Source organism: Schistocerca serialis, chromosome 3 (assembly GCF_023864345.2).
Source record: "Schistocerca serialis cubense isolate TAMUIC-IGC-003099 chromosome 3, iqSchSeri2.2, whole genome shotgun sequence".
Classification (NCBI taxonomy): domain Eukaryota; kingdom Metazoa; phylum Arthropoda; class Insecta; order Orthoptera; family Acrididae; genus Schistocerca; species Schistocerca serialis.
This window is the reverse complement of record NC_064640.1, coordinates 104,379,101-104,392,638: the sequence shown is the minus strand read 5'-3', so window position 1 is coordinate 104,392,638 and position 13,538 is coordinate 104,379,101. Positions and strand designations below refer to the sequence as shown.

Sequence of the window (13,538 nt, the reverse complement as noted above, 5' to 3'; positions counted from 1 at the left end):
TTGAGCAATGGTACATCAAATATATAAGATTACGATAAATTCAAGGAACCTAAGTATTGCACTTTGATGTATACACTTGATAAGCATGCAGCCACAGACCTGTATGCAGTTATTATTTTGTTATAATATCTGTATATTACTTACATTGTCAGACATTTTGTATTTTTTCATTTTAATAAACTGAATCTGTTGTTGTTATCTAGTACCACTGCTAAGGCATAAAAATTGTCAGATGTCATTTCGACTTCCGTTATGATTCATACTGTTGCAAATGAGTGAAGCTCCTTAAACCACGTTCATTATTAAGACATACAGCATAACAAGTTTTAAAAAATACTGTTCTTTCATGGTGTTCATTGTCACAGATATTACCTCCATTTCAGTTTAATGACTGTATAATCTGTTGTTATTATAGTACCATCACAATTGCAGAAAAATTGTCTATCCTTAGTTTCACCTCAGTTGTGGCTCACAGTGTTAAAAGTTGACTATGTTCCTTATAATTTCTTTGTTTGTGGAGAAATGTATTAAAAGTAAAAATAGTATCAAAATGCTAAAGTATTATGTAAAATTAAATATCTTGTTTTATATGAAGTCAGCAGATTCCTATCATGCTAGTGATTATCGTAAAACTTCTGTTGGTGTAACAGTAAGATGAGCTGTACTGATGTCAACTATTTAATTTTCATTAAATTTGCATCTTGTTCCTTAAATTGTTAATAGGCATGTAATTTTATGTAAGTTATATTACCAACATAGCAGTCTTCGTCTCAAGAAATGTTTCAAAACCTAGAGACTGTCAGTCCCCATTTCCCCACAGTACCTGCAACACATATGTACACTATGTATATGTCAAATGTCATGTCTCCTGTATGCTGTAATGGACATCAGCTGCCACACTATTCACATGTACCACATTACAGCAACACATGTATGGTGATCTCTATTACAAAATGATGTAAATACTGATTGTGTCAGCTGCAAAGTTGTAACAACATAACACCTTTGGTAAGATGATATCTTTTACATATTATCATTTTAGTGGATAGTTTTTTATGCAAATATTGTTTTATTTTCACTGCATCTTCTGTATATTAATGTATATTTTCGGTTTTATGACTATCATTCAACTACACTGGCCATGAACGATGGAAAGCTGTTTCTAATTGTATCATGTGTGGATGTAGTTATTGTAAGAACGATTTGACCAATGGCTGAAGCCATAACAGCATCCACTAGTCAAGAATCTTTTATCGATGTATTTTGTAATTAATTGGTGTGTATACTATTGAACCCTGTGGCAATGTTATGCACAGTTCTGTAAGCTGTTATGTGATGCTAACAGGAGGAAAAAATCTGTTTTGCATGTTAGATGTGAAGATGGCTAGATTGTTAGCCGAAACTCATAATTAATCTTGACTTCATGCGTTTTCAATTTCTAACATAAAAAAATAAAATAAAATTGCTTTTTCATTGGCATTGGATAAATGCATATACGTTTCAGACTGCTCAATTGGCAGTGTTGTCATCACTAGAGAAGACAATCTGGACTTGGCTCTGATGAAACACATTACAACGAGGGCAGGTACTCTCTCTTGGGTGTGAGGGAGTGTTGCAAATATGGGTTTGCAATTGAAGAAACTCACTTCTATGACTACGTGCGGTGCAGTGGTTATGGTTGGGCGAAATATGTTCCGTGGCCTCTTTATGAGAGATGCTGAAATCGTTGCCCGTCCACATGAGATTTTTTCAATACATTGCATTCTCCATCAAGAGAACTTATGTGCTAGAAATGTGAACATGAGGGAAGTGAAGAACATGACTTGTACAACAAATTTCATCTGCACTCGTGCTCTGAAACATCGCCAGTTCAAAGTCTTTCTGGAAGACATGGGAAGCACTTATGGTGATGCATCATTTCACAGTGAAATACGTTGGCTGAGTCGATGTAAAGTCCTTAAGAATTTTTGAATTTTGGAGTGAAATAGATGTATTTATGGACAACCTGTTGCTGAATTGAAAAACAAACGGTGGACAGTAGGTGTGACCTTCCTCAGTGACATTACATACCATATGAATGTTTTGAATTTATCACTACTTGGCATAGACTTGTTAATTTCAGAGATGTATGACTGTATTTAGGGCTTTAAGATGAAACTCTGTTTGTGGAATAGACAGCTAGGAAATGGGAACATGCTCATTTTTCCAAGTCGTCATCTGTAACTATAGAAGGAGACAGGTATTTTGAACAGCATCACAATATACTCAGCGATCTTCTCCACGAAATTTAGGTCTGTCTCCAGAATTTGAGAAGTTAAACGAAAAGTTTAATGTCTTTTCACTTCCTTTTTCAATTGACATAGGCCTGTGGAAACTGAGCTGCAGGTAGAACTTACAGACCTACAATGTGACAGGCAGTTGCACGACAAATTTAATAATAAAATTAATCTTGCAGACTTTCATAAAAAAATTTCCTCAAGACAAAATTCCACAAATTTACAAGTCTGCAGCTACAGTTATGTGGATGTTTGAATCAACATACTTATCAGAGAAGATTTTTTTCTGCTTTGAAGAGAACAAAATCTACCGAAAGAAGTTCACTAACATGTGTAAATTTAAGGGGAGCCAGAACGATGAAATTGAAAAAATTATCATTTTTTGTTTATTTTTTTATTATAAAATTATTTGGAGTTTTCTGAATAAAACAAATCAAGTTTCACCCTTCTAAGTAAATTTTAACTGATGAAGAAAGACTAAGAGGTGCAGGAAGAAGAGAGAAAAGCCTACAACATGCAGCAAAAGGGAAGAAAAGACCAGTGAAAAGGAAACTAACACTGTAAAAAGAAGAGGATGCTGATAATCCATCATATGGGGCGCTATTTGCCATAACTTTAAAATTTTCATCTTTGGGGAACATTTTCTCAAAACCTGCTAACAGCATATCAATGGAATTTATACACAATATTGATTAGCTTCTTTTCCTTCATTTTTATAACAAATTGTAAAAAAATATTGTATAATTTAAGAGTTATAGAAGAAAATGTGCAAAATTTTAGAGAGAAAAAATAAGCATCTGTTTAAAAAAATTGTAAAACAGAAAACAATAAATATTTCTTAACATGGCATTATAACTTTGTAGAGAAATATTCACTGAACATGTAGTCCAAATTTCAGAGCAATATGTTTAATGGTAAAAAAAAAAAAAGTTCCTTCTATTTGCTAAAATTAACATGGAGGAGATGGATCGTTCTGGCTCCCCTTAAAACCTTGTCTTCTGATTAGGAGTGCTCAAAAAGTGATACCAGATATTGATGCTTTAGGGTAAAAGAAAATATGTAATATTTTTATTTTTAAATAAAATGGTTATGAAATACAAACCTGTCAGTTTAATTTTGCTCTAAAACAGCAGTCATCATAGATCTGCATCAGTTGTAAGAAACATCATGTTCCGTAATTAGTTGCCCCATGTTCTTGACTTCATCATAGTGTTAAATTACAATCTGCTGTAGAATCTTTAGACGGTATGATGTTCCACTGCTGCTCCCCTCACTGCTCCTTACCCATCATGTGTTGCTGCGAGCTGGCCAGTTGCTCAGCTCGTACAAACAATCGGTGAACAGGCCTTGTCTAAAAAATGGATCAGAAAAACAGTTAGTTAAAAAAATACCTAGAGATAGTTGAAGTTGTAGTAGTAATATTAGTAGTAGTACTATATTATTATCTTCAGTCTGAACATAAATCCGATGTGCCTTTCCATGTTAGTCTGTACTCTGCAAGTCTCGTCATGTTGCATAACTACTTCAACCAATATCATTTGAACCTGCTTGCTGCAGTCCAGTCTTCATTTCCCTCAGCAATTTTTACCCCATACACTTTCCTGCATAACAAAATTATACTTTTTGTGGTGCTTCAGGGCATGTTCTTTAAAACCAGTTCTGTCTGGTAATCATAATGTACCACAAATATTTTTTCTCTTCCGTACCTCTTCATTTGTTATCTGATCTACCCATCTAATATTAAGGATTTGTCTCGGGCACTACACTTTGAAATCTTCTCTTCTTGTCTGTGCTGCTTATTGTCCAGATACACCTATGTGATCAAATGTAGCTGGACACCTGGCTGAAAATGACTTACAAATTCGTGTGCCCTCCATCGGTAATGCTGGAATTCCATATGGTGTTGGCCAACCCCTAGCCTTGATGGCAGCTTCCACTCTCGCTGGCATACGTTCAGTCAGGTGCTGGAAGGTTTCTTGGGGAATGGCAGACCATTCTGCATGGAGTGCGGCACTGAGGAGAGGTATCAGTGTTGGTCGGTGAGGCCTGGCACGAAGTCGGTGTTCCGAAACATCCCAAAGGTGTTCTGTAGGAGTCAGGTCAGGACACTATGCAGGCCAGTCCATTACAGGGATGTTACTAAAGTGTAACCATTCTGCCAGAGGCCATGCATTATGAATAGGTGCTCGATCATGTTGAAAGAAGCAATCGGCATCCCCAAATTGCTCTTCAACTGTGGGAAGCAAGACGGGTGCTTAAAACATCAATGTAAGCTTGTGCTGTGGTAATGCCATCCAAAACAATAGGGGATGCAAGCCCCCTCCATGAAAAACACGGCCACACCGTAACACCACCACCTCCGAATTTTACTGTTGGCACTACACACGCTGGCAGATGACGTTCACTGGGCATTCACTATACCCATACCCTGGCATTGGATCGCCACATTGTGTACCGTGATTCATCACTCTACACGATGTTTTTCCACTGCTCAGTTGTTCAATGTTTACGCTCCTTACACCAAGCAAGGCGGCGTTTGGTATTTACCGGCATGATGTGTGGCTTATTAGCAGCCGCTCGACCATGAAATCCAAGTTTTCTCACCTCCCGCCCGCCTAACTGTCATAGTACTTGCAGTGGAGCCTGATGCAGTTTGGAATGCCTGTGTGATGCTCTGGATAGATGACTGCCTATTACACATTATGACCTCCTTCAACTGTCAGCAGTCTGTCAGCCGTCTGTCAGTTGTCTGTCAGTCAACAGACTAGGCAGCCCGTATGCATTTGTGCTGTACATGTCACTTCACGTTTCCACTTCACTATCACATTGGAAACAGTGGACCTAGGGATGTTTAGGAGTGTGGAAATCTCGCGTACAGACGTATGACACAAGTGACACCTGACCATTTTCGAATTCCGTGAGTTCTGCTGAGTGCCTCATTCCGCTCTCTCATGATGTCTTAACGACTACTGAGGTTGCCAACATGGAGTACCTGGCAGTAGGTGGCAGCACAATGCACCTAATACGGAAAACAAATGTTTTTGGGAGTGTCCAGATACTTTTGATCACATAGTGTATCATTTCTGTACAGGGCTACACTTCATTAAAACAAACACAGGAAACACATCCCAACATTCAAATTTAAATTCAAGTGTTTAAACACTCTTTACTTGCTATAGCCAGTCGGCATTTTATATCCTTTCTACTTCAGCCATAATAAATTATTTTACTGCCCAAATAACAAAATTCCTGTAATACTTTTTGTGTCTTGTTTCACGATGTAATGCTTGTAGTTTTGCCCAGTTTAATTTGACAACATTCCTTCTTGTATCACTTTTTTATGCTAATCTTAAATCACTTTTTCAGGCACTATCCATTATATAAGCTGCTCTTCGATGTAGTTTGCTGTCTCTAATAGAATTATGTCATTGGCAAATTGTAAAGTTTATGCAAATTATAACATAAATTTGCAAATTCCTTTGAAGAAAATTGTCAGAAACAATTGTTTGTGACAAGCTTTTGAGAGAAAATACAGATCCCTGATGCCATGGCACAAGGCATTTACATCAAGCACAAGAGGTTTGAGCGTATCAGAGTGCGTGAGATAACATTGACAAAATAGTGCATTTTTCAGTCTTTGAAAAGCATGGTCACAGTCTTCTGTCCAGTGGAACAAAACATTTTTGTGTCTTGAGGCAGTTCAGAGTTGCGGCCATTTGTACTGCGGTAGGAATGAATGTTATGTAATGAGTAAATTTTCCGAGAACAGCTTGCTGTTCGTGTAAATTCTTAGGAGATAACAAGTTCTGAATTGCATGTAAATGTTTTGTTGAAGGACGAGTGCCATTGGCATTGATGGTATATCCTAAGTATACAATCATTGTGTTGAAAAAAGAACATATCTGCGTATTAGATCTGAGACCCACCACAATGTGAACTTGAAAAAGACATTCCAAATTTTTAAGATGTTCCTATGTTTGTCTGAAGATGATTGTCATCAAGGTAATTAAAACAAGAAGGCACCTTGTACATTACTTTTTGAGAAATTTTTGAAACAATGCAGTCACATAAGCTCTTCTAAAAGGTAGGTATTGATATTCAAACAAGCTGACATGAGTATTCACAACAAAAATGTTCTTTGTTTTGTCGTTCAATGGAAATTGAAGATAGGCATCTGCAAGGTCAATTTTTGAGAACAACTGTGTTCCCACTAGGCGATCCAAAATTTCCTTAATATGTGGGAGTGGGTAAGAATCAGTAACTGACTGTGAATTTACTGTGTGTTTCAAATCCACACAAAGACATATCTTCCCATTTGGTTTACGAATTACGGCTAAGGATGGTGCCGACTAACTTGCTGAAATAGGTTTTAAGACACTAACGGATTCTAGTCTCTGAATTTCCATAGCAACATTGTCACATAATGCATGTGGCACAGGGCATACATGGCAAAATTTAGGTTGCGCATTAGCTATCAGCTTAATGAGAATGTGAAAATCTTTTGGACATCCTAGAGTATTATCAAACATGTGTTGATATTTGTTACAGAGTTGTTGAATTGCAGCATGGGAAACTTCTGTGTCAGTGGCATGCACATTGTTTTATATGTCTAATCCGAAAGAATCAAACACATCCATACAAAAAATATTTGAACATGTGCGTGAGCGAACTACAATGAAAGATACTTTATTAGTTGTGTTCGTGTATTTTGCAGTTAAGTGGTATGTTCCAAGCACTGAAATGCTGTAGCCGTTGTAGGCAGTGAGATGCAGACTTGATGTCTGCAAAGGTGGGTTGGTCAATTTTTTCATATGTACCTAGGTCAAGCTAAGTGACAGAAGCTAGTTGAAAAGGCACTGCCTGGTTACAAATTTGTTCACGAATTGTGACATTGGGAGAGCCTGTTTTAAAGGTGTGGTATTCACTTTGAATACAAGTATGTGTGTGTTTTCTGCATCTTTGCTTGTCTGATTTTTGAGCTAGTGGTGGTGCAGAATGTGAACATGAAATTACATTTATTTCCATCTGTTCCTGCTTTGCATTATTTCCATGTGAAACATAGGAGGGCATTCTAGTCTTTTGCAAGCAGTCAGGTTTTGTATGTACCTTGCTATGACAAAAATTTCATTCAGCTTGCCTGAAGAAGGAATTCTTCCGATCATCGGTGACATAAAATTTCACACGACTTGGCTTTGCATGGAGCTGAAGCAGTGGAATTTGCATTGCACTGGCACGGCAAACTCCATACGCAGTTTTGTGTCTGGCCTTGTTTACGCGGTGCTGATTTTCAAGTGCTGGGGCCATGGCTGTGGCCGGGACATGGGTTGTTCACCTCAAGTGAAGTAGTAACTGGCAGACAGAAATCTTGCTTGGCTAAATCTTGAACTTCACGTACATTTATAACTTTCAGTACATCACTGATGCTTTAGAATTTTGGCATTCACTCTGGTCTGATAGAATTTGAATAATAGCATCATGAAGCATTTCATCCTGATAAGTAGCACCACAGATGCAACTGGATGTGCAGTCTCTAGTTATGCCCTGCAATCCCACGATCCACTTTTTGTAAAATTGGTCACTACGATGTTGTGTGCAGAAAAATTTATACATGTTGCAGCAACCCTTATTTGACTCTCAAAAAATCCATCTAATCTTTCAATTATGACCTTGTAGGGCTGGGTTTGGAGCTCACTGAGGGGAAATAATTTCACTAATAAATGGTATATGTACATTCCAGCACATGAAAAGAAAAATGTGTGACGTGATGCACCTGTGATTTTGTAGGTGTCTAAGTGTTGCTGCAGCTGTGTTATGTACTCTTTCCATGTTTACTTCTTTCCATCGAACTGTCTGAAGGTGGCAGCTGAACTCTAAGTTTCTGGCGCTTTTTGCTGCTGGGCTACTTGTGCTTGTATGTCGCAAGAAACTGGTGACAACAGTTCTGTTGTTATTCAGTAGAAAGAAAAAGAAGTCCTGCTCTGATGTCCAAAGCTCCTGGTTCCACTAATCCCATCCTCATTGCAAGTATGTTGTAACTTCCTTTGCATGCTTTGTGGTTCTTTAGTGGATATAGGAGCGAGGAACAGATACTGTTCGTGGACAGAGAATTCAGATATTAGTTTATTCTACATCTAATATCAAATAGTAAAATGATACAAAACTTTGTTTGCTGTAGTTGCAGTGTCAGTTGCTAACAGTAGAGTTGAGTGTTGAAATATATACAGATACACAGGTTTAAATTCAGTCAGTCATCAATATAATGAGTATTCTGTAAATGACGAGCCCTGACCGCTGTGAAAGTATCTAAATATTATGAAATGACAAAAACACAAAATATGCTATCTGTATAAATGTTTGAACCTAAGTAGGCCTGCCGCTGGAGCTCCAGGGGATGCTTTCATGTCATTGGCAGCAGCATAGGCATTCTTGGCTGTGCCTTCATGCCACAATGGCGGCTGTAGGAAATGTGGTTTAAACTTATTTTAAAGTGCGGCTTACCAGATGGCAACCGATACTGCAGTACATCCTTTGAAACTGCAAACAACCAGTAATTCTTTCAATTTATCCTTGTATTATTTTCTTAAACTCTTATCTTCTGCAGTTTCTTCAGTTTTAATCTATGGTTCATCATCAATAAATTTATAATCACAGTACACATCTCTCCCTGAAAATCATCATCTACGTATGTACTTCGCAAGCCACCAGATGGTGCATGGTTGAGGATACCTTGTACCATTTCTAGTCATTCCCTTTCCTATTTCACTTGCAGATGGACTGAGAGAAAACACGTCCATACGAGCCCTAATTTCTCTTATCTTGTCTTTGTGGTCCTCATGCAAAATGTTCATTGGCGGCAGATATAGAAGACAAATTATTACAGAAAAAGAACACAACCCTAACATTCGAGCAGTATGGTAAGTTTTAATCAAAGGTGAAGAAGCTGAAGACAGAATAGGCTACTGCAGAGAATATAAATGCTTCAGTGAAAGAAATTATTGGTTCTGTGAATTAATCAAAACACAGAGGTTATCTTTCAAAACATCTGTACCTTACAATAAAAATAAAAGTCAAGTAATAAAGTAAGAGTTGAAGACTACACTGTTCACAATGCTAAATTCGATGTCTGCTCCAAATGTGCTGGGTGAAGCTGAGAGGACATTGCAAGATCTAGCAACTGCTGTGTTCCCCTTTAAATATATGTGTGTTCAGATTCCGATTTCTTGTTATCCGGAAGCTCTGAACTACTGCACCCTTAGTTAAATTTTCCTCTTGGACCATTCTGGAGCGGTGTGGGGGACATAGTTACCACTGGAGTTGTGCTTGTGCTGAAATATGATCAACTTCAATCAGTTTGCGACTTTCTACAAATGAATATGAAATACATCTTCTTTCATCAGCTCCTTATATTGAATCCCAATGTATAACAACAGTTAGTAACAGGGAACATTTGTTGTCTGCACAGCTTGATACCAGACATCAGATTCGCGACAATTTTGACATTTCATTAGACGTCTTCAGTTCTGTTGTGGTGTCATTCAGTATTGCCACGGCATGTGTGTTTGTGTGGTGGTGCACTGCACTATTTCAAACTGGTGGGCTGGTTCATGGAGGTTACACAAACCACCGAAACTCATGGTAATACTGCAGTCGTTATCCCAGCGTGACGATGCACAGCAGCCATCAGCATACCCATCACATGCAAGCAGATGACAAAAAACTCATGAACAGCTTACTTTCTAACCTCAAAATTATCATATGGTTTAGTGATAATGAAACTCATTTGTCTCCTAAGTAGAATATGTCACTCTGCTGAAGGGATATGGTACACCACACAACATAGAATATAATCTAATAACAGAAAGAGAATGCCACTCTAACATTAGAACAATGTGTTAAACAATGCTTAGATGTAGACTTTCCTCTCCAAAAGTGTATGTTGATGTAGTAAGGTAGAACTTCGTTTTACATGTTCCTTAATGCTCTACAAAAGGATTACACCACATGATGACCAGGTACTTCAAAATGGGGGTTACGTTTAATTAAAGCCACATCAGAAATTTTTACTTAGTTGGGGGCAATGGCTGTACTAAGCATTGATAAAATGGGTATGGTGCATAAAGAAGTATGAAACTTCCAGGCAGATTAAAACCGCGTGCTGGACCGAAACTCGAACTCGAGACTTCTGCCTTTTGCGGTGGAGCACTTGCTCGCGAAAGGCAAAGGTCCCGAGTTTGAGTCTCAGTCTGGCACACAGTTTGAATCTGCCAGGAAGTTTCATATCAGCGCACACTCTGCTGCAGAGTGAAAATTTCATTCTGGAGTAAAGAAGCAATTCAGGTATGCAATACTGTGAGTAGATGACAGTGTCCTAGTAGCCATGGTTTACAACTTATGTTTGAAGTGGAAGCAGCCAGTGTAATATTATTCAAAAGTTATAATGAGTGATTTGTTGCAGACAAAGATAATAGAAGTTGAAGGAGCAGAGACTTGTGTTGTAGCTATTATGTGCAATATAGAAACAAAATTTTGAAAGATGGGAAACATGATAAGTGTCCACAACATAAACAGTATTTTTCAGGCCCTGTGGACAATAGCAGAAAAGTCCATTTTTCTTCACATTCGCTTTAATTATTATGGATTGATTTTGTTGGTGAAAACTTTTCCTGGCATACCATGTATATGAAGACTAAAACAGATAATTTTTTCAGTACTAGCTAAGTGTTCATCTATTTTTTTCTGATTTCACTCATATGTTGTAATTAGCCTACTAATGTAAATGAAGTGTGAGGAAAAGACCTACTTAAATGTTTCAGTTGTTGGGGACAGGAATAAGCTTTCTGCCTCGGAAGACTATGTAACATCTGAAAAAGAAACTGAATTATGTATCCAATTTACTGATAAATCATTTCAAAATATACTACAGGTGAAGTGTGAAGACGACGACTTGCTTCTCAATTAATGATATCAGAGCTTCAGCCTGCTTCAGTAAGACATGACTTACCTGTCTTTCTAGTAAATTACCTAGCAAGATATATTCCATTCATATGCAGAATTATCAGCAAGCCTTTGAAAAATACAACAAGAAAATCCAATTCTTGCAAATTTCACAGCTAAATAAGACTGAGTCAGTGTATTTTATCCATCACATGTTAGTGTTTGTCACACCATCTGAGCTAGAAATTATTACTGCTTTTCCCATTGTAATGATGGAATGGAAACTTTAGCAGCTTGTGATACACTCAAAAGTTCCTGATATCCACACCAAATCCACTGAGTTATATTTTGTAAGAAGTTTTATCCACATTATGTATTCGGGTTGTACATATACAGTTGTAAGCTCTTCTTAAAGAAATGTAAAAGTAGTAAAGTGATAACAGAAACTCACTAGTAATAATGAATTAAAATGATAGTAAATAGTTCAGTAACATAACTGCACCTATAACACTGGGGTGCAGATGAGAAACATTCCATCTTTAACTTAATTGCTGTATTGTTAGTTACATGATCTATGCTTACATGGTCGAGACTGTCAGTAACTTTTATCATAGTGCTGCAGCTTGCAACAGCTGCCAGAGATCTTTGTATACTTTGAGGGTACATACCACCGTGTTACATAGCTAGAGCTGTGGTTTAGATTGTTATCCGTAATGCACTTCATAAAATCAACTTTTGGAAGTTCATTTTAGACTGTGTCATAAGAAGTGGTGATCCAAAGATAACTGTGACTTATGTCTAATGGCTTATCCAGCATGTTGTATGTACTAGGCAGAGAGGTTTTATGTTATCCTTGTGTTATTATAGGATGTTTTTGACATTGTTAAGCAAACATTTACTGATAAAAATGTTTTGTTTCAGGTTGGATTTTACAGAATTTGGATTGCCACTAGCGCTTCAGAGACACTTACAATGTTTCAAAATGTGCCACCTGTGTCATAAGGCATGTTTTGATGAATATTTTATTTTCTTTGAATGTATTCCTCTGAAATTCTGTGTGGCAGCTTTAGTTTCATCTGTGCCGGGTATGACTGTACATTATTATATTTGTTCGCTCAAATGTATGTTGCTTGCATATCCAAAACTTAACAAACATTCTCAAGCAGGGCTGCGTTATGTGAGTTACTCAAAGTATTGTAAGTGTGAAAAGTAAGAATCTAAATAATGAAGATTATATAGTTCCTCTTAAAGCATAAGGTGTCTCATATGCATACAATGCAGTTGATCATAGAACTGATTGTCAAATATAAGTTGTCAACAAGAAACTTTCAATTTTCTAATAAAGTAAGCTTCCCTGTCTGTTATGCATTTTATTTATTTTGGGACATAATCACAAATTAAACCATTTTTAATCTAGCCAGCTTTTTGCTTTTTGTTGTAATTATGGACATTATTATTCTGTTGAATAGGTTATTCTAATTTCGTAAGAGACTGTACATAGAGCACTTGCATGCACTAAAGTGCCATAATGCACAGACCTCTGTGGGTCCATGAGTTACAAGTTGTTGAAATGCTAAGTACCAGTTAAAGTGTTTTTTTTTCCTTTTTTCCCCCTTTTTTTTCTTTTTTTTTTCTTTTAAGTGATAAGTTTAAACTAGGTGAGTGAAAGCTACATTTATTCCGTTTGAGGAAATCGAACAAAGATCAAGTTTGGCAACACTATCTCTGGCAGGCTGCTTGAGTTTGTAAGTGCAATGACTTCATTGGTGAAATTTATGGCTAAGTAACTCAGAAATGGGGCAATGTATCAGTTTGGTTCTTAACAATTATTTCACAGCACAATACCTCCTGCAACACACTTGCAAGCTTTTCAGACTGTTCGTGAGCACCCTGTATATTCTGAAGCTAAATAAACATTTAATAAGTTGTTTATGAGATTGTTATGAAAGGCTACCACACATTATTCTTGTGGCTTTCTGTAATGAGCTTTTCAGACTGTTTGTGAGCACCCTGTATATTCTGAAGCTAAATAAACCTGTAAAAAGTTGTTTATGAGATTGTTATGAAAAGCTACCACACATTATTCTTGTGGCTTTCTATAATGTAACTTCAAACAGACATGGCTTTTCGTTCAAGACTCCGAGATGGCGCCACAGCAAGATACATATTAAAATAGAATTATCACTAATGTATCACAGAATTTAAATTATCAGTACTCATTTTGCATATTTGTCACACTAATTTAAATAGTGAGTCAACTTTTTTGAAACTGTTGATATTGAGTGATGTATTTCAAACATGAAGTAGCTGGTCTTAAGGTGGCACCTA

General features: G+C 37.1%; 1 protein-coding gene across 1 annotated transcript in view; it reads left to right on the top strand.

Annotated features, from left to right (window-relative positions):
- Positions 1–13,258, top strand: part of LOC126469777 (leucine-rich repeat protein 1) — a 120,918-nt gene extending 107,660 nt beyond the window's left edge. The window contains exon 6 of the mRNA XM_050097014.1: positions 12,132–13,258. Within this exon, the coding sequence (XP_049952971.1) occupies positions 12,132–12,423 (292 nt within the window). The 3' untranslated portion in view covers positions 12,424–13,258. The remainder of the gene's footprint in view (positions 1–12,131) is intronic.
- The last annotated feature ends 280 nt before the right edge of the window (positions 13,259–13,538 follow it).